Source organism: Pteropus medius, unplaced genomic scaffold (genome assembly GCF_902729225.1).
Source record: "Pteropus medius unplaced genomic scaffold, Ma_sr-lr_union100, whole genome shotgun sequence".
NCBI lineage: Eukaryota > Metazoa > Chordata > Mammalia > Chiroptera > Pteropodidae > Pteropus > Pteropus medius.
The window spans coordinates 5,280,068-5,305,714 of record NW_024351647.1 but is presented as its reverse complement, the minus strand read 5'-3'; the positions used below and the strand labels follow the sequence as shown (position 1 = coordinate 5,305,714).

Below are 25,647 nucleotides of genomic sequence, written 5' to 3'. Positions count from 1 at the left end.
AACCTCTGCACTGGGTGAATTCTATCCTGCACACAGGAGTTAAGTTCAATGACTGTCATTGCCCAGACTCTGGATCTTTCTTCCTGTCTAGATTGATTTGCCAGATTCTTCTTGCACAGCTCACTGACAAATCCTGGCTCAGCCTCACGAGCCTTATCCGATGCCACTCTGCCAGCAACTCAAATATTTGAAGCACCTACTAAAGTAGAGATTGCTGGGCTCTAACCCTGAAACTCTGATTCACTAGGTCTGGAGTAGTCCCAAGAAGATACAGACACCCTAGGTGATTCTGTTATATTATGAAATTTTTGGGAAGGAAATACATGTAACCTCTTTGATGGATTTGAGGAACCTATATATCCTATGGCTGTTAATTCCTTTACATCAAGGAAGACAGCAGAACATAGTTAAAAGGAAAAAAAAAAGGAAACACAACTTGAACATCTGATACCATGACAGAAGAAACTATTTCCTCCCCAATTTCAATACTTGTTTAAGGGCATCTATGGTTAATTCTAGTGGATTCCATATTTTTCTTTAGATAAGTTCATTAAAAATGTAAAGTATGCCATATATAGTCTATAGAAAATTCTTTTCATGTTGGTATGATTTAAGATACACTCAGTTAATGACAAAAATGTCAAAGGAATAATTATTTGCCCTTTTGACTGAACAAATGAAACTGGAGTTGTTCATACACATACAATTTTTTTTTTAATATACCCAAGAACAAACACTGAAATCAGTTAACAAAAATTAGTACTGAACGTTAATTATTACCTTTAAAATGGCAGAAGCAAATACAAAATACAAAAAGTAACTTCACTTAATTAGACTTTAAAAATGAAATGTCCTCCGTAAGAAAGGCTACCGTCTGGCTACTTAGTCTCCTCTGGGGCAGATGTGGCCTCTTGATGGGTGTCAGCCTCTGATGGTACAGCCTCGGGTCTTGCCACAGCAGCAGTGATCTCCGATAGAGCAGAGATGGCTTCTGGATTGGAACTAGCTTCTGTCTGATTGGGGGTGGGCTCAGTCTGAGAGGCTAATGTTTCTTGACTAGAGCTGGCATCTGTTAGACTGGGTATGTCAGCTTGAGCAGGCATGCCCTCTTCTTCTGTTTCCAATTCTGTTTCCTGACTTTGAACTTCCTCACCTTCTTCTACCATAGCAGGTGGTAGCTGTAATAAAGTCTAATAAAAAAAGAAAATATCATTATGAACTAACTCTAGTAAAAAAACACTGGCTTATAAGTTAAGCTCCCACATTAACATTACCTTCCTAATAAATAATGTTCATTCCATAGTTCTCCAAAACACTGATGACCATTTTATATTACAGATGAAACAACTCTGATGACAATGGCCTAGGTTTTGCTGACTCTGAGAGTATGCCTACACAGATATCACAAACAATGATCAAAGTATATATCAAATCTTAAGAGGGGACAAACAATATGAAAAACTTTTAGGATTTCTACAAAGAAATATACTGTTAACACCTCTAAAAAACAGTGGCTGATTAGGAATGACTAACACACCAACTCAAGAAGGGCCAGCGTCAATCAAGGAGGCCCGTGAGGGGTGGGGAGGAACCAGGCCTTGGGACAAAGCTATGGCAGGGAGAAAGTAGTACGGTACAAGGCTTCTGTCTCGCTCAACCAGAAGCTGAAGCAATTCTATATCTTCAGCCCCCTTTTACCCCTGGCAGTCTGGAGCTAATAAGGCTTGGCTTCTCTCCTAAGGATCTGTTTCTCCAGCTGGGAACTGAAAAATTTAAAAAAGCACCATTCATAATGGCAGCAAAAAATATGAAATACTTAGATGAAACTAACAATATATAAGGCCTTTGTGCTGAAAACTGCCAAATACTGATGAAAGAATTCAAAGAAGACCTAAATAAATGTAGAGAGAAATCATCATCATGGAAGACTCAATATTGTTAAGATGTCAATCTTCTCAAATTGATCTTAAGCAATCTTACTCTCTAGAACACACTAATTAAAACTTTTTTGGAGGAGGTAGAAATAGACAAGCTGATTTTAAAATGTATGTAGGAAAGCAAAGGAACTAGAATAGTCAAAACAATTTTGAAAAAGAACAACAAAATTAAAGAACACAGATTATCTAATTTCAAGATTTACTATAAAGCCATTCTAATAAAGGTAGTTTGGTAATTGCAAAAAGATAGATACACAGATCAATAGAACAGAACAGAAAGCCTAAAAATAGACTCACATATGTGGTCAATTGATTTTCTAACTAAGGCGACAAAGCAAGTCAACAGAGGAAAGAACAGTCTATTCAGGAAAAATGGTGCTATAACAAATTGGATATCCACATGCAAATGTATAATATAAAACTCAAGCCTGCCCTGCACTATATAAAAAATTAACTCAAAATGAAGAGTTAACTCAAAATTAATTCTAAATGCAAACCTAAAACTGCTAGAAGAAAACATTAGGAAAAAATCTTTAACTCTGGGTAAGACTGTTCTTTTAGGACACAAAAAGCATAAATCATAAAAGAATTACTTGATACAAAATTGAAAACTTCTGTTCTTTGGAAGACACTTAAAAATGAAAAAAGGCTAAGACTAGGAGAAAATATTCATAAAACACATATCTGATAAGGGAATCATAGTCAGAATAAATTTAGTCTCAAAACTCAATAATAAAACAAATAACTCAATTTTAAAAGTGAGTGAGAGATCCAAACAGACAAATCCTCAAAGAAGACATACAGATGGCAAATAACCACATGAAAAGATGCTCCACATCACTAGTCATTAGGGAAATGAAAATTAAAACCACAATGAGATCACACAGACCTACCGGGATAGATAAAATAAAAAAAGACCAACTCTAACAAGTGTGCGTGAGATGTGAAGCAACTAGAACCCTCATATACTGCTAATGGAAATAAAAATGGTACAACCACTTGGTAAAACAGGTTGGTAGCTTCTTAAAAAGTTGAATACATACTTCCTATATCATTTAGCCATTCCACTTCTAGGAATTTATCCAAGAAAAGGTAGAAAGACATGTACAAGATTGTTCATAGCAGCTTTATTTGTAATAGCCCAAACTGGAAACTACCCAAATGTTCATTAAAAGGTAAGTGGGTAAATTTGGTACATCCATACAATGAAATAATATCCAGCAATAAAAAGGGAAGGACTACTGATCACGCAAAAACATGAATGAATCTTGAAATAATTATGCTGTTAGAAAAAAGACTATATGCTGTATGAGTCTATTTACATGAATGTCTAGAAAATGGAGACTAACTTATGGCGACAGAAAGCCGATCATTGGTTGTCTGACAAGGTGAGAAAGGTCTGGCGAAAGATGAGGATTACCAAGAGGCATGAGGAAACTTTTGGGGATAATGAACATGTTCATTATCTTGACTGTGATGATAATTTCACAGATATATACAGATGTCAGAACACATCAAAAGGTATATTTCGAATATGTGAAAGTTAATGTATGTTAAATTATATCTATATAAAGATGTTTTAAAAGTATGGATGTTACATGAATGATAACCACCTACTTTGCTTTACTTGGTTTCCTACAAGGAATCAAGTATTTCAAGATTCATTCTGAAGTGAAGGGAAATATAGTCAATAATACTGTGTTAACATCGCACAGATGGATGATTACTAGAATTAGTGGGGTAATGAATCACATTATAAAGTATAAAAATGTTGAATTACTACACTGTATATCTGAAACTAATATAAGCAATATAACACTGTATACCAACTAACGTAAATTCTTCTGCAACAGAAAAGATTCTTTCCACAGCAAGAAAAGTAAGAGTCGGTTTTGAGAAAACTCACCTGATGATAATGATGTGTAGTCTGTATCAAATGCATGTACATGTTGTACACAAAGTTTGCCATTTGAGGCATGTTTTTTATTATCTGTACTTCACGAGACGGTCTCTCCCCATTCTAGAGGAATGCAAAAAGGAGGTTAACTATACAGTGAAAAACACTAAAAGCTAACATTCCAATAGAAGCCCATTTCTCCATCTTATGTATAAGAACTATTATGGTTTAGAGGACATAAAGATTAAGTGTGAGAGTTCAATAAAGAATACATGAAGAAGGGTAATTCAATTTAAATTTAGAGAACGTAGAGATTAGGAGAGAACTAAGAGTCATTAGCTTTAACACAATTTCAGGCTGGTAAGTAAAATATGAGTTTTGGCCTATTAACTAAGGTAGAAGAAAAAGACATAAGCAATCATTTGAATAGAAAAAAAAAAATAAACATTTTAAGTAGTGGTCTCTAATATTGTAATTGCTCCAAAGGCAATTCTCAAGACTATTCAGAAAAAAAAAAAAAAAAAAAAATGCTAAAACTGCTCTTGCTATTTGTTTTTGTAAAAAAATAAGAAGCTAACATTTACAATAATAAGCGAACAATATCTAGACAGGTAGTCATGAAGGTAAATATTCAAAAGGAATTTTTACTAATAAAGTATACAGTAAAAAATGTTGGCAAATAGTAGTCTAAAGTGTAAACTCTGGTCTCTATCAGAACCATCTGGGGAAGCACGTTAAATCAGAGAGGCCTGGGCTCCAGCCCCCACAGATTTAGACTCAGTAAGTCAGACAGAATGAAGTGATTCTAATGGAGTAGTTTTCTGACAACAATCTTATAAACATTGCTCTACCAGTGTAGGTAAAGTGGTAAAGTAAATGAAGAGCAAAGTTTGTACTTCTTCCTAAACCATCCTAGAATAAAGATGAACTTTCCTATTTACAGTTAATCATAAAATGTTTATAAAGTCTCATTCTTTCTTATTGTAGAACAATTCAGAAAACCATAAAGGTAAAAAACATATGAAGAAAAGAGATTTTAAAGCACATAAAGTTAGGAATATTTAGTACACTTAAATAGCATTTCTCAGAATTAAGCAGGATGGTAGTAGCACTGCATGATAATGGTGACTTTCTGCAATGGCCACAACATCTGCGTGCTGACTGCCAGCTGTTACGCTTTAAAATACTGCCTTCAAAACCTTCAGTGTTTTTGTTGTTGTTTTGTTTTTATCTGTTTGCTTATTTTCTGGTGGCTTTGCTGGGAGCTGCCTCTTCTGAGCTGCAGTGCTAGCTGTGCAACTCTCCCTGCCCTCGACACTGTCTCGAGCAGAGGATATGGAGATGCTCTTAGCCTTCAGACCCCCATTGCTTGAATTCATGATGTCATGTAAAACACAGTTTCTAAATCTTCTGTTCATTGGTATTGTGTGATCTGCAGTCAACGTTTCTCCAGGTGTGTCCCCGGCAGCCCTTGGATACAAAGCACTTGAGTGAGTTAAATCTGAAAACACTGAGGCTCTGCCCCAGATCTCTTGTCAGGAATCTCTCTGTTTAATAATTAACCCACAAAGACTGAGAACCTTAGGGCTACAGGATTGTGACCAGACTTCAGAGACTGACACTCAAGGCTTTGCAAGACCCCACCCTATCATATCTCTCCATCCTTTTCCTCCTATTCCTCTACAGCAGTATTTCTTTTAAAAAATGCAGTTAAAAAAGTACCTAGCATTATTATAAAACAAACACAGAGAATTTAATCTTTTTGGAGGGGGAAGGTGAAAAAGTGTCTGTTAACATTTAAAACAGTTTTATTTAAATTCCAATGGACTTCTAAGATATTTCATTAAATGAAACAAAGCAAAGCCCAAGTCTATATAGTATGCTAACCTCCATGTTAGAAAGAAAACAATATAAGAAACAGGTATCTGCTCCTTTGTGCAAAAGAAATATATGATGAGTAAACCAGAAACTAAAGATTGGTTACCAATGGGGGAAGGGGGAAGAGAAACGAAAGAAAGGAGAAATATGAAAATGGTAGCAGGGATGGATGAAGAGGGAGGGGCACTTCTCTAAGCATATCTTTCTGTTAAGTATATGTTCTGTTCCCTCCCACATTTCCCCAGAATGTAAGCTTCTTAAGTCTTCTCCAAGAGTGAAACCATTGTTATCCTGTTACCAAGTAATTAGTTAAGTTCTTGTTACAAAGATGAAGAGAGGCCCTACAGTACAATGATTAGTAACATGGACTCTGGAGTCAGCCAGCCTGGACTTTTAAATCTTGGATTCTCCATCTACGAGAGATGCATGCCCAAACTACTTCTCTAATCCTATTTCCTCAGATGTAAAATGCGGTTAATAAGAAAACCTACTTAACAGAGCTGTTACTGAGATGAAATGAGATGATGTAGGTAAAGAGCTAATTGCTTGATACATGGTGAGTACTCAATAAATGTTGGCATGTATTATTTTTATATAGAAATTCTAATTTAGTTCCTTAGTGTAAGTAGTACTCTAAGCTAGTGATTGGATGATCTTTGTGATGATGTTCCTAGGTAATGCGGTCATCTAGAAGAGAATGCTGCTCTATACAATGAAGAAAGAAGTCCTACCTTTCTACTGGTTGGGAAAGGTTCTGTTGGAATTATATGCAAATGAAGTGGGCGGGCCGTGAGCTGGCTGAAAGCTGGAGTTAGTTCAAAACAGTTTTGGAAGAGAGATACTCGGGCGAAGATATAAAGTCCAAGTCTGGCTCTAGACATGGCCACCACCAAGCGACGGACATCCCTTTGGGAAACACAAAATTAATTAAAATACATCAAGATTAATAGCATATTTATGCAGCTTTTAAACATTTCTTCTTTTTCTTATATATTCCACTAAATATTCCTTTAAGCTGTGACAATAAATGGTTAAGTTTCTTCAAAACTTAATAGAGTAAATATTAAGTTATTCAATGTTATGTAACTAGGAAAAAGTTAATGCTATATTACTAATCTCTACGTTCGTTTTGTAGGGGGAATGAGGAGGGTAATCACAAAATAACCAACACACTGATTAAAAAATTCTAAGTAGTTATATTGGTATTATGGCACAGTTCAGTTGTCTGTCGCTACCACTGAGTCAATCTGAACCAATCCTCCCTCTACTTCTTCACCTATCAAATTCCCAGCCTCTCTGTCAAGGCAATATTTTACTTCCTAGATAACTCTCACCATTCTGTTTTACACTTATTTATAATAATAATTACAAACATAAACAGAAATATAGTATGATGATATAACATAATACTATGTCTCATTCATGTATTTACTCTAGGACCTAGGCTCTATGACTGGCCTATAAGTATTCAATGTCCACATAAACTAATAAAAATGGCTAAACTGAATGATCCAATGATACATGTATTTGACTATCTAATGAATTATGCCAGTTTTATCTTTTAAAACAAATATATTTTTAAAACTTTATTTGAATCAAACACATTTATAAAAGAAGTCTAATTTTTATGAAGTCTAATTTCACCTCACTATTAGGATGTGTTTTAATATGAAAAATAACTCTGGTTTCAAACACAGAGGACAGTTTGTTTCCTTAAGATGCTCTTAGATGGCTATATTTGTGAGTATTCTACAAAAAAAAGAAGACTTTCATGAATAATAATCAAGTCTGGTAAAATCATCCCTAATCCTTGAAAGAAGGTATTAAGAGTGTTACAGAGATTAAATGTTACAAAGATCATATGATAATATGACAGAGAACCAGGAACTGATGATGTTGGTAGGGACCTAGGTTCTCTTACCAGGAGGTACTGCATGACATTAGTGCACATCAGTTATATTCCTGCGTGTGAGCGGGGAGGAGGGGTAGGTATCCAGGTAGGAGTGAACAAACCCCATTCGTAGTAGCATTCTGAGGAATTTCTACATTTGTGACACACTGGATTCATGAAGAAAATATTGCCTAGTTTACTGCAAGCCAAATTGTTTTTTATTTTCTCCACATTTCCTTAGAACCCTAAGGGGTCATGCTAAGGTAGATGGTTCCAACACTGGTAAGTAGATGTACAAGGCTAGAAATACTTATCATGAGTTCTCATGCAAGCATTATAAAGGAAATTATGGTTCAAACCATGTTGTCAGGGTAAAAGGAGGTAGTGGTGGTAGGAGGACCCAAACAGTTGCTTTCATGGCAATCACTGTGTTATAATACTCAGTTCTCCCCTTCACATTCACAAAGTTCTTTATCTCTAGGCAGAGCGCAGATACAGTGCTTTGGCAACAACAGTGGACTGGTCCCTCTGAGGAAATTTTTCCCTCCAGTCCTCAGCGCTGCAGTGCAGTAAAGTGGCTTTACAAGCTTGCTGGCCATTGGACATGAGAAGAATTAGACTAACATCTTCTGCAGATTCAAATATAGGTATCTTCTAAGGATATTTTAATGTCTCCCCAACTACTCTAAAGGTAGAGACCATGAATGTTAGATTTACATGGTATCAAGAACCCAACATACTACCACATAATAGATCGATTTGAAAGTATTTGTTAAATGAATGACCGAACACTATGAACACGACCAACTATCGGCAAAAAGTAAGTAAGTGGACAGGGTTCCTTGGGGACCCTGGACAATAAGAATTACCATGTTCTTTCATAGTCTTCAGAATGTGGCTAGACACCAAGAGCATTGTTAAACAGCAAGCTTTGTACTGAACAATTTGCAAGCATTTCTATTATTACCTGGGCTATTCAAATCAGGTGATGGTTGTGTGTGTGTGGGGCGGGGGCGGTGGGAGTGGGAGGAGGGAGACAAGAACAATAATGTTGGAAAAGGGGCTGGAAATGTTTTATTATTCTGGCTTCTAACTAGCTCCAGTGTCCTGAGACAGGTCTATGGAACTAAAGCTGAACAGACTGGCTATACACAATCACCTGTTTAAAAAAAATACGTGGGTAAAAGAAATATGTCAGGCGCTTGGAAAACAGTTTAGTAGTTCCTTAAAGGGTTAAACATAGAGTTACCATATAACCCAGTAGTTCTACTCCTAGAGAAGGGAAAACATGTCCACACAAAAACTTGTACGTGAACGTTCACAGCAGCATTATTCATAACAGCCACAAAGTGGAAACAACTCAAACAGCTATCAACTGATAAATGGATAAATAAAATGTGATATATCCACTCAAGGGGATGGAATTCTGCAATAAAAAGAAATGAAGTACTCATACATATTACAACAGGAATGAACCTTGAACACATTAAGCCAAGCGATTCCATTTCTATGAAGTGTCTACAACAGGCAAATCGACAGAGACAGAAAGTAGAACAGTGGCCAAAGACTTGGGGGAGAGGGGGAAGAAGTGACTCCTGATAAATACAGGGTTTCTTGTTAGGGTGATGAAAATGTTCTAAAGTTGTAAAGATAATGGCATAACTATGAATATACTAAAAATCACTGACCTGTATACTTAACTGTATAGTATGTAAATAATATCTCAATAAAGCTATTATTTAAAAGAAATATGGAAGAAAGTAAGTTTCCTTGGTTTCTTGAAACTTGAGAAAAATATTAGAAAAGGAAAGATATGAAAGGTTATCTCTATAAACCAAAATATCCTATGAAGATACTAGTTACTAAGCTATCTTAGTAACTAGAAGCACATGTAGTTAAACTGACATTACACCTGTATGTTTTAACAACATCAGCACCATCACCAGCATCCCAATTGAAGAAAGTAGACTTTCAAAACCAAATTTGGCAAATACAAATGAGACTGATTATTTGAATAATGATATTTTTGCTTAAAAATTTTTGATATGTATGACAATATTGCAATCAGGAGTTTTTAACCCTTCATTTATAAGCATTTTATCATCTTTTTTTTTTTTTTTTAAAGTTTCTAGGAAAGTCAGGCAAAAAATAGCACAGAACTAAACTCATGGGAATCTGAAAAAGACAAACACTATAGAGTAAGAAAAAGGGGGTGTAGGGGAGGAAGCATCATTCATGTACTCATACTGTAAGTTTTTGAAAGATATTAATTATGTAAAAATGATGCCCATTCAGATAGCAGCTATAACTCTCACTATAGAAAAGAAACTACTTTTTAGAAAAGTTAGTCCCCAAATACATATTTGACAAATAAGTAAGCAAAAATAAACTGTATTTTAGAATGCTATAGTCTTCAATTTCTTAAAATATTACATCTTTGCTTACTCTCACATACAAGTTATCAGTCTCATGGAACCTGATCACTGGGCTAAGCTCCCAACAAATCTTGACTTAATAATAGCATTATGAGAGCTTGGAGAATTTTGTTTTTATATCCAATCAATAAAATAATAAAATGAACTTTCCATATAGTTTTGCTATTAAGTCATATGAGATAAAGATTCATATAAAACTAAATGGATACTTTGTAATAAGAAGATATTATTCCCATAAATCTCTAGCACATAAACACATCACAATAAATGATAAAAACGGATTATTGTTTGTTTCGACAATTCTTAATCCTGGGAGAACAAATGGTTCCTTTATCCTCTAACACCGAAGCTAAGAGACTGTGTGGGGAAAAGTGAGAAATCCTATGCAATGAAAAATTCATTCTGAAGAGACTTTTTACCACTTTACTTCCTTTAATTTCTGACATTTTCCCAACCGATATAGAATATATATTAAGATTTTATGATAAAATGCTATTTCTGAATGTTACTGAAGAGTAAAAAAGTTTAAATTACTAAAACATTTATTTTTTTAAATTTTTTAATTTTAATATTTATTTTCTTTTTTTAGGCAAGGCAACTCTTGGTTGACCTCACAGACTGCAAGAACCTTGTTAGCTTACAATCCCTTATTTATTTATTTTTTAAAATTTTTTACACCTACAAGCACCTGGTCTTCCTAGGTGGTCTCCCATCCAAGTACTAACCAGGCCCGACTCTGCTTAGCTTCTGAGATCAGATAGGATTGGGATTGTTCAGGGTGGCATGGCCGTAGACTAAAACACTTAAGATTCAAAAAAAAAAATCAAAAGCAATGGCTATGGTTCACTATATAAAGTCTTATATTGTTATATTCTAACAAAAGAAACACAAAAAGTTGCCATAACAATTAATTATACTTTACATTTTCAAAAAAAATAAAATAAACTTACATAGCCACAGAAGTTTAAAACTGAAGCAGTTAGTAAAGTTCAATAATAATATGAAATTTTCCTTACATACCTCAGATGGCCCACTGCCCTGGTTCGTACTAGAGAAAGAAGAATATAATCATTTTGTTGACCTTGAAACCTATCCACAGTTGTTACCTAAAAAGAAAAAATGGTAAATATGGTGTATTTTCCAAAGCACAATAACAAGACTTTAGAGAGATCACTTAAATAATGTGCTAGAAAAAGAAATCTTTCCCTTAAAATAATCAGTCTCTGAAGAAACATGATCGACCACTTGAATTTGAAAGATCAAGTTAACGAACACTAAGAAACCACAGTAACCAGATTAAGTTATTGTCCCTATGATAGTCACACTTATTGCACTCATCTTTACTTCTGCAGATTTAATGGTCAACTCCATGAAAGCAGTGACTGCGTTAAGTTTATTACTGTATCCCAGTTTGATGCCCAGCAATATAACTGTTTGCTTACTTATTATTTAACATATTCCTAGTTCTTATCTATATAGTATTGCTGTCAGAAAATACACAACTAACTTTCATAGTAGTTTTTGTTCAGTTTGAAAATATATGTAGAAATAGGGAAGTTCAGGAAGGTTTCAGTATAATACTGACACTCGGGCATTTGCTTTTTCATAAATTTAACAAAAAGTTTAAATGTGTATCCTGCTCAAACTATAATTCATGGTTCCTACCTTTGGGAAGTTAACAAAACATTTCTTTTAAAATCAGCTTCAAAGAAGTTTAATTTACATACAATAAAATATACTCACTTTAAGTGTACAATTTGACAAATTTTGACAATATATACTCCCACATACCACCACCACAATCAAAATTTCCAACACTTCAGGCCCCTTTGTCATCAAATCTGTATCCCCCAGCTCTAGGCAACCACTGCTTTCTGTCACTACAGATTTTATCCAACATTATACTAATAAAAAGTTTTAGAAATATTTATTTCTAATTATTATTAAAATCTTCATAGCACACCAATAACACCGTCAGATAGGAATGGCAGAATTATTTACAGTTCCTATTATTTCATTTTCTCACATTTCTTAAAAGGAGATAGCAAAGAGACAAAGTAGAACAATATAAATAACTCATAATAAATATAAATCTTTCCATCTTGCCAACATCATGAATAAGAGAATATATTTTATTTATAAAATTACCTTATTTGGTCTTCCAATCAATGGATTGCTCCCACATCGTCTATTGATAATGTCACGAATAAGATGCTTTTGCCCATTATATGTTGTTAGAATACTGATCTTGTCAGCAGGGTAACCAAGTAAACACATGTACATAAAAAGTGCCACTACATATTCTGCTTCTCCAAGATTCTGTAATGCAAACATAATCAGATTGTGTATTTATTTTCTTCTGTTGCAATTTTATAGAGAACACGGTTAACTAACACAATTTATTCATTTATCACACTTTAAGAGGTGAAGAGTTAATAATGTAGACACCTTACATAAAACTGATGAATAACCTTATCCTAGATTAACACTGATAAATAAAAACAGAATAATGTGGTAATTATTACCCTTGGACATTTGCATATATTTGCAATATATAGAACAATCATAAAATAAAAGTAATAAACTTAAAGGCTTAATGTTTCTGGGACCACAACAATCACAATACAGATCACTAATATTTTGCTACAATGCACCACAACTATAGTTATAGAAAAAAAATTAAACATAAAGGAGGAAAGTAATTTTAGAAGCCAATAGAAAACGTAGTCTAATAGCATATACATCTAGCAGCACTGTAGTCAACACTCAATTTTTACACAGTTTTTCCTTCTTTCTCAAACTTCATACTTTTTTGTGTGTGTGTTGGTTCTCTTACACAAATGGTTGCCACCTCTACCAGACCACTTTAGGTAGGAAGAGGATGTGGTCTCAAATTGGTCAGTCTGGCTTAGTATAACGTCAGAGACTCTGGTTAAAAGTTGATGGGAAGGAGCTTAAAACCAAGGCTTCACTGAACTTGACAGTCAGGAGGTATATACAGCCTCTTTCTTTAGTCCAGTTCAGAAGAGACTAAATTGAAAGTAACAGATGAGAGAAGAAAGTAAAATGAGAATATAAACATAACATGAAAATCAAAAAAGAAAGACAAGAAGGTGGATTTCATATCAAGGCAATAGGAAAATTATAAGGTCTTCAGAAAAATTATATTTTGGTGACACTTGGTGACAGTGTGAGTTCTTAAATTTTCTAGTTCTTTGAAAGACAGGAGGAAAAAGAAACCACATGACTGTAAATCTTTCCATTTTCTTATCAATAGCAAACTACTTTTATGTAAGCATCAACTCTAATATAGATAAAAGAACAAATCTTTCGGTGTACAAACTGACAGATCTTTTTATATAGATTATCAGTATATATTTCTATGTACCGTTCCTTTTTCAAAATAAATATACTTTGTAACTTGACTTTTTTCATTTAATATAGTATAAACATTTTTAATGTCAGTAAACCAAGTTATGTTATTCTTTAGTGGCTATTCAGTATTTAATTCCTACTGATAAGACATTTAGTTTGTTTCTCATTTCCAATATAATTTACAGTAAAAGAAAAAGATATAATGAACATTTTAGCATATAGTCTTTGCAAATTTATCCAATTTTTCTTTTAGGATAAATTCCTAGAAATGAGAATACTGCACTTTAAATACATACTGACAATTTGCCTACCAAATTACTTTCTTATTAGCATTGCATGAGTATAGATTTTCCCCAAACCTACCTCAACAGAGTGTTATGAGAGGTGAAAATATGTTTCAGTGATTTGTACCTGCTATAAATCTATATAATTTTTGTGTGAACTGCATATTCTTGTCCTTATTACATTTTTTGTTGTTGGGATGTCTGTATATACATTCAGACGTCAACCATTTGTTAAATGTTGAAAGTAAATTTTTTTAAATCAATATTTTCCCTTTGATTTTTGCTTAATAAGACCTTTCTCATGCCAAAAGAATACATTCATCAATATTTTCTTTCTAGTATGCTTATAGTTTCTTTTCTTTTGTGTGTACATCTTTACTCTATCTAAAATTGAATGTTTTTGATGCCTGTGAGGCAGGGATCTAACTTTTCTTTATTCAATGGTGAGCCAAATGTTTCAGTATCACGGATTTAGGTAGTAATTCAGCACGGCAAATGCAAAATAAACTTAAAAGTTTCATGTTTTTTCTTACCTGATAAAAATAAGGATTTGGTTCAGACTCTCCCACTCCTTGAAAATCTTCAACATTGATGAGCTGGAAGTCATACAGCAAGCCAGCATTTGCTGTACTAAACTCTGGCAAGAGCTGCACATGGGGTAAGTTTCCTAGATTCTTGTATCGCCAGTTGTAGAGGTTGCACAAGCTTTCCAAAGACAAATCCCCCAAACAAGAAATATTAGCAATGCAGAATCCCTTTTAAAATACATAAGGGGGTTCTAAGAAACTGTGCTCTTTCTCTTAATCTTTATGTTACCCATTTGGTGCTCATCTTTCTAGCAATGCTTTTTCAACCTTGGCCTCCCTACTTCAAGTAACCAAAGTAGAAGATAGATGATATCACAGAAATGATGGCTCCATTGTATTCTCTGAGGCAAATGCTATCTTCACTCAAACTAAAAACATCAGGGAAGTCTGTAAGTTGAGGAAAATTTTGAAGTAACTGTGAGATGAAGCATGTACACTTTATGAAGTAAGAATCAGTGTGTTCTCCTCTTGTTCACTTTTTGCTGTAGATTTCAAAATGATATTAACTGTGTATCTTTTGGGGGCATGAAGAAAGGGGAAGGGACATTGAAAAACAGCCCTCGGTTTATAAGTCACTTAAATTAATCTCAGTGAATAAAGTGAAGGGAGTAATTTGGTCAATTTATACCCCGTGCTGAAGGTGCTCTCAGATTTGCATATGGCCAGTTACTGAACAGCAGAGAATGCCAAGAGTCTATACAGATGATGTTACCAACCATCAGTTCCCAGATCACGGAACTGATGTTCTTAAATTGGAGTACCCCAAACCCCTTACACAGGGCTCCTTTACCTTGCTCTGGCTCTCCCTTGGGCATCGAGGTCCACAGTAGGAACTCCAACTCGGACAAAGCGAGTGAAGAGAGATTGCTCCATGTTTGAATACTTCTGAAAGGCCATGTTCTTTATGACTGGAGGTAACTGGTGATGATCACCAATCATAATCCATCGTTTCAGTCGGCTAAAACCATCCTGAGGATTCTAGAAATGAAAAGCAGAAAATGCAAAATACTCTAATTAATATATTTCCCTGCTGAGTCTCTGATTTATTGAAGAAGATTCTTGCTATTTACAAAATGGCTTTATTAAGCTTACTAATTTCTTCATATTCACCAGCTCCAGTGATGAATCTGGCAAATTTATAGAATGACTTGTGAACTGAGCATGAGTACCATTGCTCTTGGCTGATACTGTGTGAAGGAGGACAGGGGGATTGAGGAGGCAAGCATGGAACTGCCCTACATTAACAGGTAGGGTAATCCAAAGAGGCCTGGGAGGCTCAGGTCAGAGGTAGGCAAAGGGTACATAGAAAGAAACAGATGTTCAAGCAGGGAAATGGAGAGATGTCAAAGTCACATAATCACATCTCATAATCACAATCACGCCAAGAGCCAGTTCTGAACGTCCCGCTCCACCAAAGCAGTAAAAATCATACGTTCTTTAATTTCCTACACTACCACTTCAACTCCCTACTCCATGTGTCCCTTTGTTCCTTGAAACATATCTTGATAAAATATATTCCAAGTCCCAAATAACTTGATTTACAAAACTATTTTGGAACCCAAATTATCTATAAATTAGAGCAGTCTTTATTCTTAAATTGGGAATTCCACATTTTGTTTTCAATGCTTCCACAGTAAAGACTATTACGCAATAAAAAACATTCTTAAACATTATCATTTAGCTCAAAAAATTTAAGCGTAAACATCAAAAACAATTCTAGAAACAACTCTAACAAAAAGAAATGAAAAAAATACCTTCTCTTCCCTCCAAACTGTATCAAAATACAATTTTCTTGATTAAAATTACTAAGTCTTTTCAAAACTTAGAGACAAACTATGAATTTTTAAATAGTACTCCTGGAAACAACACAAACTACTAAATAACTAGTGAACAGAGTAAAGGGAGTTTACAGGCTTAAAATAGAATACCAAAATAATGAAGTTAAGGAGAATATACAATTATGGCAAGTAGCACCCCAGCATCCCAAAATTATCTAGCTTTCTGATGCTTCCCCATGGAATTCTTAAAACTCTATTTTCCTTGTCTCAGATCTCTGTATCTTACCTGTAGAAGAAGAGGTATAAAAGTTTCTATCTCCAGAATCTGAGCAGCCTCCTCCATTAAAATGTTGTCATACTAAGAAAGGGAGAAAAAAGAAAACTTGTCAAAGAGTTTGAAAGCCAAACAACTACTACCATAACCACAAAAACCACCCCAAACAACTTCAGATAAAAATAGTAACACATACATTATTCAAACAGAAAGTTCATGATCTTATATATCATTATGCCTCTGCTTCTCCAACTTGTCTTTAACCTCAGGGAAGCCCGCTAAATATACAATTCTACATTAAAGAGATCTCATATATCATTTCTTGGATTGCATATCAATTTAGTTATTTTCAGTTCAGTTCTTTAAGTTCTATATAAGAATTAATTTATGATTATATATGAGGTCATTTCCCTTAGTACTCTTACTCTAGGTAGTATTTTGAGGTAATTTTTTTCCCTTATGAATCCTACCCAGCACTCAATAATCCCCTTCTGTCTCACCCCCGGAATTCAATATATCACCAAAAGATGTCAATTTTACCTTCGAAAACTCCCTCCTGAATCTATTCGTTTTTCTCCATTTCTACTACCACTATTGCCCTAGTCCGAGCCACTACTAGGACTATTGCCTGCAATCTCTCTCTTTGCTAGCCCCTTCCCTTCCTGTCTTGCCTCCCCTAAATCTCTTGATACTTCCTGGTGTCAAACCCCTCATTGGCTTCTAAATATCTCAGGAAAAAATGATAATGTTTAAGAATGTTTCTTATTGGTCTATAAGAGATGTATTAACTAGAGCCTATATTCAATCTGGCTCCTGCCATCCTCTCCTACATTGTATGTCACTTTTCTCCTTACTTACTAAGCTTCAAGCACAGTGACCTATTTCATTTTCTCAAAACCATTCCTGCCTCAGGCCCTCTGCACGTGCTATTACTCTCTCTTTACTTTTGGTCTGCTTGGCTTTTTCTGATTCGTATAGTATTAGCTTAAACCCCACTGTATCCAGGCCTCCTCTGACCTCCCAATCTAAAGAGGGTTTCACAGGACTCTTTTCCTTTGCCTCACAGCAAATCACAATTTGTAATTCTATCTTTATATTTACTTGTTTGATACCTGTATACTGCCATGATCCCATTTTCTAGTGATGTTAGGTACTGCACATTTGTAAAATAATAAAAAAATCAAGTCTTTCTCCAGCTGAAGACAATTTCACTCTTTCTTTGATGATTCTCTTTTATCTGTCCAACTCTCTTCTAGATCTATTCTCAACATGGTTTATCTTTTCCCTCTACTTCTAATTCTGATTGCTACTTAGTATATCTTATTCCTTGTTTTATTGGTAAGATACTTTCTTTGAGAATCTCATTAAGTATATATTAGAATTCTTTTGTTTCCTGTTTTTAAGGTTTGCTCCTCTTATTTTGTTTTCTAGGGAAGTGGAAGGTAATGGGGTACTATTTATTCCTAATGCTTAATTAACTCTCCTCTTTTAAACCAATTGTTTATATGTCTTATAATCTCTGTGCTACTCATTTTTATCAAAATATGCTTGTATCTGTATTTGTCCAAGATTGGATTTCCACTGGACATGATGAAAATTAAAGTTCAATTCTGCACTGTTTCTAATTGAAAAAGGTTTAGACATGTGGCTGGATGTCTTCTCTAGTAGCTCTATCTGATGCTGAATTTCCCTATAACAATGATTAATTAGGACATCCTGGTAGGAGATTAGGAGAAGGAATAGTTCAAAAAGTCACATTTTCAAAGAAGTCCCTTCATGGACTCTCAGGATAATAGACACGATATGTAAAACAGTACGGGAGAGCTCAAAGAAGACAGCTTAAAAAGCTTGCTTTCTGAAAAACTCTGAAAATCTAATGCAATTTAACGTATTAAAAAAATATAATTTTTTTTTAAGATGAGCTTTTAATCACAAAGCAAAATTATGACATAAATATATTGAGAGTATTACGAAGGAGAAAGCCCATGAATATGCATGCATGTCTCCTTGGGGACAGCACAGAGTCAAAAGACAATATTTAAAATGGACAAGTAACATTCTTTATTGGTACAGATTAAAAGAACAAAGGAAAAACTAAAAGAGCTGAAAGATTGGATAACTGGAGAGAATCGGGGAGTTAGGGACTGCCTTTTTTAAATATTAAGTAATATACAAGATTTTAAACTCTTAAACCAGATACATGTAAAGGTTGATTAAAAAAAAAAAAACCTTAAAATTAAAAATATCAAAAATCTAAGAGATACTATCAGCACTCAAGTGAACTATCTTGCATAGTAAAATGTAAGAAAATGACTAATGAAAATGCAATAAGCTAAAAGTAATGTTTTTTAGAATATGCCTATGAAAAGCCGCATGAAAGCATAATGCTAATTATGGTTGCATTGTTTCCCTTTGAAATTAAACTGATATGATTAAATATCAAATTCAAAGTATACATGTCAGCCACAGAATAAAATACTTAGGTGAAAAATTCTCACTAATAATCTGCAAAAGGGTAAGTTCACACCACTAGGATAAGTTCACACTACCTTTTGTCATCATATTTGTCCTACCTTACAGCTGAAGAATCTTTCATCCAAGATAACAACAATTCTGTCACCTTGAATTTATTTAGCACCTATCTTCCCCTGAGCACATAACATTTAAAAATTGTCAGGTTACTTTCATTAACAACAAATGCTTTGCTAACTTTGAATTCAAACCAGTACACAAATCCTATTTTAAACAACAAGATAAACCAGTTGCTGGGAAGTTAAATGATTTGCATTAAAATCAGAGTTTGGGTCAGTATTACTAGCAAAGTCACAAAGAATCAGTGAAATTAAATTTACTGCTTAATTATTACATCCCACGTAATGAGCTAACAGGCTATCATGCCCTTTAGCTCTCTGGTCTTTATGATACGATAAAGCCATTTTAGTATCTCATTTTACAGTCTAAGAGTAATGCATATCCTCTTATGGCAGGCTTTTCATTTACTGAATGAACAAATAACTGGGAATGGATGTGTGCTTAAAACATGAACAATACAAGTATACGGATGTTTAATAGGTGAAAAATGTTGAATGTTATTTTTATAGCTTTTAGTTCTGTTAGATTTTTTCACATAGTGAAAATAAATTAATCTACCTTAACAAGTATTAGAATTTGGTTAGACAATCACATGATTATAATGTTACTTAATGGACATATTAATGATAACTAGATTTAGAAAAATTACAGTTAGGAGTTCATTAATATAAACATAAGAGGTTGTTGTCGTTTTAAGGGACATTTTTAGCTAATTATAAATGTGAACCTTAATAAGAGGTGAGTCAATTTCCACGGAAAATGGCCTAGGTTAAAAAAAAGAAAAGAAAAAAAAAACTAACAGCTGAACAAATGATGGATTAAGGAACTACAATCTAAGACTTTACCTTGAAACCTAACTTGACTAAATCATGTCGTTTTAAGGCAGCATGAGTGCAGGTCATGGCAATAATTTTGGCTTCTTTCACCAAAAGGTATTTAGATCGGTCCAGTCCACTTCGGAGCAGTTCAGAGGCCCTGAATTCCTATGGGGGTAGGGAGACAGTGAAAGGCAATTTTAGGAAAATAAACGTAGTTTATACATACAGCCAGATAATTCAGTTAATCAGACTTAATTCCTGAGAACTTAAATATTACATAAACTAAGCCTAAAGAATCATAATTCTTTCATTAGTAATTAGGTACTAATTTAATTCAAATAATAGCTGATATTCAAGCTACAATTTGGACTGTTTTGGTATTAAGGCAAAACATACTCAATGTTAACAAGAATACTAAATAAAATATCAATCACTAGAGTGCCTGTATTAATCAAGGTCCCTCCAGGAAAACTGATACTATTTCAAGTATTTATAACAAAAGGATTTAATGCAGGGGACTGGTTATGAAGGTGACAGAGGAGCAGAAAAGCCAACCAAGGGCTGGTGAAGTAACCCAGAGATTAGCAACAGCAGGAAGCTGCGACCATTTCTAGGCTAAGAAGGATAAAGGGAGGAGGCAGTGCTGTCAGAGCCCAGGGAGTAGGGTACGAGAATAAACTGGAACCATGGCGGGCCAGGCCAACAGAAACTAGAGCCATAGAAAAAAAGATGAAACCAAAAGCAAAGAGAGCTGGTGGAAAAATATCTTAGTTTCGTGTCTTCTGCCACATTTCTCATTGGCTAAACTCAGGCAGGGGTCGGCTGACATAGGCAGATAGGAAAATAAACCTCCGAGGATCAGCCCCACCCCTGACCATGAGAGAAGATTCCCCCATAGAAGAGAATAAGGAGATGGACAATAGATGAATGTGAGGAACAAACAAGCACAAACAGAGTACCTAATAACAAGTTTTATCAAAATCTGAACACTGTATCATACTTACTTCGGACTTTTATAAAACATTTTTTTGTTTTTTTAAATAATTAAAATATTACAAGTACAGATGAGGTAACTGCATATCTTTCTTTCCACCTCCTCCCTAGACAGCTAATATATATGTTTTTATTCTTTTACTTTGTTTATGTAATTATAAGCATACTATAATATTGTTTTGCAGGTCTTAAATTTTCATTATTATCATACCATATATTGATTATTTTGTATCTACTATGCACTCATCCATCCACCTATCCATACCACATATCAATATTTACTAAACATCTACTAGGTGCCAGATACTGTTCTAGGAAGTAGGGATATAATTGCATCTAAAAGATACAAAGACAAAAGAGACAAAGTCTCCACTCTTTTTAGCTAAAGTAATCCTAAACCTTTTTACTGAGAAATCTGAGCCTGAATATGATCCCATTACCAGATAGCTGTCATCTTCCAATGATGTTTTCCATAAGGAATAAGAAAAAGAGGAAGCATCCAGGTGGTCCCTGGTTCCAGACATATTGTTCTGTCCCTTTCATGTAGTGGCTGGCGATTCTTACTTCACCTTACTATAAGCAGGATCAATCACCCTGGCTAACCAGTAACCTCGCTTTTTGTCTACTAGTCAAGAGGCATGAAAAACTTAGAATGGCCATATGGTAGTCTCAAATTCCAGTTCAAAGACCAACTGTGGAATGTCCTAATGGAAGTGTTCCTTTCTTAAATATTCTGACTTTTACACCAGAAAAGCCAGCATAATGGGGATTCAATTCGTATCTTAATTTTTACTTGTTTCTTGAACTAGAGCTATAAATATTTCCAATAAGTTCACTTAAAAGAAACAATGTGGTTTATTAAGATTTGAATATTTCATTTACTTGACTTAAAAAACAACAACAACTAAATTTAAAACCTTTAAAGGAAAGTTAAAAGAAATGAAAATCTTTACCTCTAGCTGAGTAAAGATTTTCTTAATATGCCTGAAACATCCTTCAGCAATTTCCATGTCTTCTTCATAAGATCGGCCTTTAAAAATGGGTTGAGGGGCATTTGCAAAGTATTCATGAAAAGGGAAGAAAGTGGAGACTTCCATAACATCTGGCAATGTATTAGCTTTATTTTTTACTTTGCTGATATATTCTTCCCAACGAGACATTACCTGTAAGAAAAAGGCACTTGAGGTTAAATTTGCTAGCTAATTATGTTTTAAATGAAAAACTAAAAAGAAATTTGGTAAAAATAAGATCTGCTAGGTAAAGAAAAAGGAAAAGCACCAACAGAACTATTTCTTATCGAAGCCACCAATGGGACTGCCTTTCTATTGTAAAAGTAATCTTTAAGATTGTAGGAAAAAAAGGCTTTTTTATCAAAAATGTAGAAATGGGAAAGAACTGCAAGGTGATCGCATGGGGCTTTATTGCAGATTTTTCAGATTCTCCATGTATACTCAAGACAGTTTATTATTATGCTTAAAACAAACAAAGAAATTCCTTATTTTTTCATAATCTTAGTTTTTCCCATATATGGTAAGTCCAGCTTTAGGAGTTTTTTAATCAATTTGGCATTTGTCAATCCTTCTCCCAGACCTTTATAATTTCTCCAATTCTCTTAAGTACATTTATAAAGAACTTATGGTTAAGCTGAGTATACATATAAAGATCATTTTAAGAATTTTGTGATATAGTTCAATTATATTCTGGTATAATGTTAACTATGTCTCTACCATAAAGTCCTTTAATTAATCTCAATTTCTGTAATTCTCCCAGGTCTTTTCTGTTTCAACTTCAGTGTTTCTCAAAGTGTCGTCCTCAGGCAGAATATCTGAGAAGCTAAATAAAAATGTTGATGCCTGGAGGCCATCCCTTACTGAAAGAGAATCTCTGGGGATAGAGCTTGAGAATTTCCTTTTAAACAACTTCCCCAATGTGATTCTTACATGCTGAAAATTATTGATTTATACTGTGAAGCCTCAAGTTCATATTTCCCAAATTTACTACTTAAGCCTCCATCATTTATAGATTCTTTCTCCTACTTTTAAAAGTAGTTTTCATTGAAACCCTAGTGATTTTTATTTTGTGCCAAATATGCATTTAGAATGATCTTTACTCCATTATTCAAAGTTCTAAACAGAGTCTAAGACTACTTTGCAAGATGACGCATATCTTCTGTTTCATAAGAAACCAGAAAATCTGCTCGTTTTAAATGGAGTCAACTGGTTTGTGTATCCAGTTATCATAAGCATAAACCTAATCTTGCATATACACTTTAAAATTTCAATGTTATGATTTCTATCAAAAATATACAAGTAACAGTACAAAGAGAACAAGTTGTACAAAAATGTTCATTATTTGATTATAACTTGGTCCATTTAAAATTATTAGTAAACCAACTGACTATTAAAGTTAAAGTTTATTTTTATTCATTTTACTTGGCTTTCTCATTGATTTCATACCCCAAAAAACTAACCCTAATGAAAGCAAAAGCATACCTCTATATTGAAGTTACAAGAATTGTTAACTTAAACACCTACTTTAAAATTAATTCTAAATGGCTATCATTAATAAATCAAAGAACAACAAGTGTTGGAGAGGATGCAGAGAAAAGGGAGCCCTCATACATTGTTGGTGGGATTGCAAATTGGTACAGCAGCTATGGAAAACAGTCTGGAGGTTTCTCAAAAAATTAAAAATGGATATACCTTTTGGCTCAGCAATTGCACTTCTGGGTATTTATCCAAAGAAAACCAAAACAATAATTCGTCAAGATCTATGCACTCCAATATTCATGGCAGCACAATTTACACTAGCCAAGATATGGAAGTAACCTAAGTGCCCATCAACAGACAATTGGATAAAGAAGTTATGGTGCATATATACGATGGAATATTACTCAGCCATTAAAAAAAATGGAATCCTACCATTTGTAATGACATAGATGGACCGAGAAGTTATTATGCTAGTCAAACAAGTCAGATAGAGAAAGATAAATACCATATGATTTCACTTATATGCAGAATCTAAGCAACAAAAAGAATAAATTAATCAAAAACTGACTCACAGATATAGAGGACAATTTGGTGACGGACAGAAGGGACGAGGGGTTGGGAGGCTGGGAGAATGGAGTGAAGGGTTAAAGAAGAACAAATTAGTAGTTGATAGATAGTCATGGGTATGCGGAGCACAGCATAGGGAATGCAGTTAGCATTAATGTAATGGTGAGGTGAAAAACCAGAGGAGAGAAGGAGCAATTAAGGGGATCATTTTATAGACTAAATAAATGTCCACCCAATGTATACTTGAAACCAATTAAAAAATAATAATAATTCTATAACAATTATTTTCAGAAATGTGAAAGGAGACTGTTTTTCATTAGTTGATTAATATGTGCAGTAAAAGTTACTAAACTGTACTTTGTTACCACTAGGTAGCTAGAATATTTAGTTATCCCTCTACAGTAATGGAAAAAAAGAAAAAGAAAAGGACTAGAAACTTTTCAATAGCAAGAAGGAAAAAATAAAAAAAATTTAAATAGTATCAACATTGACCTTTCATTGAATGAGCCATCAAGCAAGGCTAGCAAAGAAAACTGAAGATTATAGGAAACATAAACATTTAACATTCACAAATACTGCTTTGGCAATAGTATGGATTTTAGTCTACTCACCAAAAAAATAAGCTTTCAAAAAGGATATCAAGAACCCATCTCAGTTTCCAAATGAAGACCATATTACAATGAAGTATGATTTAAAACCTCTTAAATCTCTTACCTGATATAAGAAGAAATAGCCTGCAGTTTCACAAGTATATGAAGCATCTCCTGGAACCCCTAGACTCTTTTGCAATCGTTTGACTTCTTCTAAAAGTTCTATTCTTCGTGCCAGGACATAATTAACTCTTCCATACCTAGAAATTTCAATTAAGCAAAAAAGGGAAAATTATGTAATGAAGAGACTTGCAAGGAAACTGTCAACAAAATATTCAAGAAAATCATAACAGAAACTATAAATGGCCAAATAGAAAAACACATAGAAAACATAGTTTATATTTAAGTATAAGTACTAGTTCTTGGATTATTTTACACCAAAGCTACTTAAAGTGTACCCTATGGATCAGTGCAAATCCTCAAATGTGTTAGTGTTCTGTGAGGAAGGAAAATCAACTAGATCTCTAAATATACCATTTAATTCAGCTATTGTTTCTTTTTCCCCTATAACGAGACCTTTACAAAGGAAACAATACAGTGCATTCTGGTGCTAGTTCATCTCATCACAGACCAAGAACATACAGTTTAGATTGGCTGTTTTGAGTATTATTGTCTTATACTATCATAAAAGTAAATTCATTTTAAACACTTGAAAGGTTAAAATGTATTTGACCATTCTTTGTCATCCCAGCATGTGGCTTGATATCCAAACCTAGTAGGTTCATAAATATTTGCTGAATGAGTAAAAAAAACCCTGAAATTTGGAGAGTACCTGGCCCAGACATATATAGTTAGGAAAAAGAGGAGTGGAACCAGAATAGGATTCCAAAGTCTGTACATACTCTTTCCACCATAACGAAGTGCCTACTACAACCCTTTAACACTAAAAAAAAAAAAAAAATTAAAATAGTGTAAACACTGTTTTTCTTATGTTTAAAAATTCGACAAAGGAAGAAGTCATGTTCCTGGCTGCTCCAGAGTTCAGAGATCTATTTACCTACCTTTAAAGCAGCAAGCAATGTTCAAGAATAAAAAAGAGATGTTTTTATGTTTTTAAAACGGGAGATGTTTTTAAAAATTTTCCAACTTAGAAGGATATAAACATTATACCAAGTAACTTTTTTGTTTGCTTATCAATAGTTTAAAACTTTTCCCATAAAGAACGCTTTGGTAAAAAAAAAATTAGGGATGTTTATAAAGAG

The 25,647-nt window shown here is 34.0% G+C and overlaps 1 protein-coding gene and 1 pseudogene across 1 annotated transcript in view; both read right to left on the bottom strand.

Moving 5' to 3' along the window:
• Window positions 1–691: 691 nt before the first annotated feature.
• AQR (aquarius intron-binding spliceosomal factor) overlaps window positions 692–25,647 on the bottom strand; it is an 86,882-nt gene continuing 61,926 nt past the window's right edge. The window contains exons 25-35 of the mRNA XM_039843975.1: window positions 24,510–24,645; window positions 21,693–21,902; window positions 19,774–19,911; window positions 16,349–16,420; window positions 15,075–15,262; window positions 14,231–14,402; window positions 12,187–12,357; window positions 11,059–11,144; window positions 6,444–6,618; window positions 3,844–3,957; window positions 692–1,190 (exon numbers count right to left, since the gene is read on the bottom strand). Of these exons, the coding sequence (XP_039699909.1) occupies window positions 879–1,190; window positions 3,844–3,957; window positions 6,444–6,618; window positions 11,059–11,144; window positions 12,187–12,357; window positions 14,231–14,402; window positions 15,075–15,262; window positions 16,349–16,420; window positions 19,774–19,911; window positions 21,693–21,902; window positions 24,510–24,645 (1,774 nt within the window). The 3' untranslated portion in view covers window positions 692–878. The remainder of the gene's footprint in view (window positions 1,191–3,843; window positions 3,958–6,443; window positions 6,619–11,058; window positions 11,145–12,186; window positions 12,358–14,230; window positions 14,403–15,074; window positions 15,263–16,348; window positions 16,421–19,773; window positions 19,912–21,692; window positions 21,903–24,509; window positions 24,646–25,647) is intronic.
• Window positions 10,714–10,833, bottom strand: LOC120587297 (uncharacterized; annotated as a pseudogene).